General features: G+C 52.6%; 1 gene segment (V, D, J or C); it reads left to right on the top strand.

Moving 5' to 3' along the window:
* The first annotated feature begins 665 nt into the window (after positions 1–665).
* On the top strand, positions 666–1,243 carry LOC105308672. The segment is given in 2 exon segments: positions 666–718; positions 837–1,243. Coding segments are annotated over 2 exon segments (453 nt in total).
* Positions 1,244–3,530: the final 2,287 nt, after the last annotated feature.

Genomic DNA, 3,530 nt, shown 5'->3' with positions numbered 1-3,530 from the left:
CAAGATTTGCCTAGAACATTTTCAAATTAACAAAAAGTCGTGAGAAGTACAGTTTGGTTATCAAGATATATTTTTAAAGAAAAACAATTAAAACATGGTAAGGCTGTTGCAGGAACCAAACAGTACAAACAAATCAAAATCCATGTACAGCTTATGGGAATCACATTCACTAGGAATCAGCCCATGGGTGTGTGACTAGAGACAGGGACCCGCTGAGCTGCACAGAGCAGCTGGGCTCTGAGGGCTCTGGGCCATAGGGAGGTGTGTGTCCTGCAACCAGCAGAAGGCGCTGTGGGACGGCCCTGTGGTCCCTACAGAACTGCTCAGTGAGGATCATTCACTCAAAGGAGCCTGGGACTGGGGCTGTTCTCTGCTCCCTGATGAGACTCAGCAGCTGTGTCCTCTCTGGCCTGGCAGAGTCCCCTGAGCAGGGACCTTTGTGTGGTGTCAGCAGGTGCTTCCTCCCAGGGCTCTCCCATGGGGCGAAGCCAGTCTCTATCCTCCTCAGTCTGGGTGTGAGCTGAGCTCTAGCACCAGGGCTCAGGGAGGGGCTGGGCGGTCACTGGATGGACACACATTTGCATGGACAGCCCCTTCTCTGGCGGAGGCTGGAGAAGAAAAGGAGGCCTGTGGCAGCCCAGCTCCACTGTGGGCTCAGGGGCTGCATGCACCATGGCCTGGACCCCCGTCCTCCTCGTACTCCTCTCTCAGTGCACAGGTAGGGACAGGCCTTGGGGACGCTGGGTTTCCCCCAACATCGCCGCCCTCTTGCTCAAAATCCTGAGAAATTTTCTCTGATTTCTTGTGCCAGCGACCAAGTTTGTCTGTGTTTGCAGGTTCCCTCTCCCAGCCTGTGGTGACTCAGCCGCCCTCCCTCTCTGCATCTCCGGGAGCAACAGCCAGACTCACCTGCACCCTGAGCAGTGGCTTCAGTGTTGGTGGCCACTGGATAAACTGGTTCCAGCAGAAGCCAGGGAGCCCTCCCCGGTATATCCTGAGTTTCTACTCAGACTCCCATAAGCACCAGGGCTCCGGGGTCCCCAGCCGCTTCTCTGGATCCAAAGACACCTCGGCCAACGCAGGGCTTCTGCTCATCTCCGGGCTCCAGCCTGAGGACGAGGCTGACTATTACTGTAACACATGGGATGACAACTCAAAGACTTACACAGTGCTCCAGACCCTTGGGGAAGTGAGACACAAACCTGCCCCTAACATCCTGGCCTGGTGCCATCACTCATGGTAGGGGATCTGACCAGTCAAGACAGGAGGTGACTTCTTTCATAATTTCTTCTGTCAAAATTCGATTTTCTTCAGACCACTTGATCTGACAATATCACATGCTTCTCTTTAGATTAAATTTGCATTTCTCCGTTGCTAGTATATCTTCTTCCTGTTACCGTGTCCACTGGCAGTAACCCCGTGTCCAAAGTCCACAGCCCTCAGTGGGGACACAGGAGGAGCCTGAGGGGCTTAGGTCAGGGCCTGCCCTCCTGAGGGAGCAGAGGGGGTGACTCGGCGCTGCTCCAGGTCTGAGTGCTTCCACGTGGAGCGGGGACGCAATGGGCCCTTAAACCAGAGTTAAAAATAATGCATTTATGATAGCATCACACATACGTAATACATTAGGAAAAATCTGATAGAATTTAAAATTTGTATGCACTGAAAACTATAAAACATTCTAAAATTAAATATTTTAATGAATGTACAAATAATTCTAGTTTATGTATCGAAACATTCAATGTGGTTAAGAGATCCCCTCAACTGATCAAGAGGATCATTGCAGTAACTTTGAGTATAATATACTTGAAATGGTGATGGATTTCATAAAAAGTTAAGATACTCTAAGAAAACACGTAACAGGAATTTTCGCCTGGGAGAATTGTGCTCTGTGTCCATACGACCTGCCTGCGTCTGAGGACGGGGAGGGGAAGGAGGGAGATGTGAAGTCACAGGAGACACATCAAGGTGCGGTGGGGACAGCAGCTTTGGTCACTGAGGGGCACAGAGCAGGGGAGGAGACGCTGCCCTGAGGGGTGACGGGCAGAGTGTGGGTGCAGCTGGCCTGGGCTGGGTGCCCCTGAGTGCTGAGTGTGTGCTGTCACCTGTAATGTGCACTGCGGTGACATGTCTGTGAATGTAACCTCATCTCAGTGAAGGACTCTGTGACCTGCACCCTGTTCAAGGACAATCATGACCACAAATGCTCTGTATGGTAGAGAGTACATGTGATTTCAAGAGACTCTGACTCCGATTGTATTTTCAGAGGTTAGAAATGAAATCTGCGTCCATAACTCCTGGGAAGATAATGTGAAGACCCTTCTCAGATAATGAGTGTCGTCCAATAGCTGCCTCCCTCTGTTTCATAAAGACTGTGGAGATGTCCCTGCCACAACTGGGTGTCGCATGCCTGGTCTTGTGGGCGTGGATATCGTGGGAAGCCAGGCCTGCTGGGGAATCTCCGATTCCCTGACCTCCACTTCCTGAGGCTCGGCCCTCTCAGGGCCTGTGTGGACCCAGGACACAGACTCCCCCTCCTCCACACTAACCATAGACAGTTCCCCAGGGCAGGACACAGGAAGGGGACAGAAAGACAAAGAGGCCAATATGATTGGAGCAGAAAAAGAGATGTGATGCGGCTGGGACTCAGCTCTGGGGCCCAAGGGTCAGGGTAGTGGGTTGTCCACACCACATGCTGGATGCCCCTTTCTTCTGTAATCTTAGCCACACAGGTGCAGGCTCCTGACGTTCATGCTCATGCAGCATCCTTCCCCAGCTCTGCCACCTCCTGCTGTGTGGACACAGTCCTGTGTTCTCAGGGCCCTGTCTTTCTCCCTGCTGATCCACCTTCCTTAAGGGGCTGGATCCCAGGACAGAAAGCGAACAGCTACTGCCCTGGGAGAAGCAACAACGGTGGCTAGAACGGTGTGATTCTGACACATCAGCATCAGGATCTGTTCACATCACCAAAGATCTGCACGCGTTGATACAGCCACGACCTCTGGGAACTTTGCTTCTCTTTGTTGTCACCTACAGTAGAAGCTCCCAGTTACGACTTGAGCGTGGAGCCAAACACCACTGACCAGCACCATGCGAGGTCCCCGTCCTCCTCACTGCCCCAGGCCCGGGAGATGAGAGTCAGCACTCCGGACCCACAGTCAGTCTCCCCTGCAGTAGTGCTCATGGGAGCACCGAGTGTCTGCTCATGGGATCAAGTGCGGGTATGAGAAATGGGTGTGTAGCTCGTATCCTAACTGTCTTCCCACCGCACCTCACACGGGGACAGCGGGGCTTCCTTCTCAGGTCATCTGCAGATCCCACATCTGGTGACTTTATCTTTTTGCAATTGCTCCTCATTCACCAACCTCTCTGGCAAACCCACACTCTGCGCACTGGATCCTCAAGTCTGTTAGACTGAGGACAGCGTGAGCAGAGACCCCAAATCTGACCTCCCTGGATCTTTTAGATCATTTAGCTTCCTACACCCAGGCTGTGCTGACACATCCATGCACGGTATGGGGTCAGGTCGCAGG

Source organism: Pteropus vampyrus, unplaced genomic scaffold (assembly GCF_000151845.1).
Source record: "Pteropus vampyrus isolate Shadow unplaced genomic scaffold, Pvam_2.0 Scaffold611, whole genome shotgun sequence".
NCBI classification, from domain to species: Eukaryota; Metazoa; Chordata; class Mammalia; order Chiroptera; family Pteropodidae; genus Pteropus; species Pteropus vampyrus.
The sequence above is the reverse complement of the archived record's forward strand: the minus strand, read 5'-3'. Positions and strand labels throughout refer to the sequence as shown.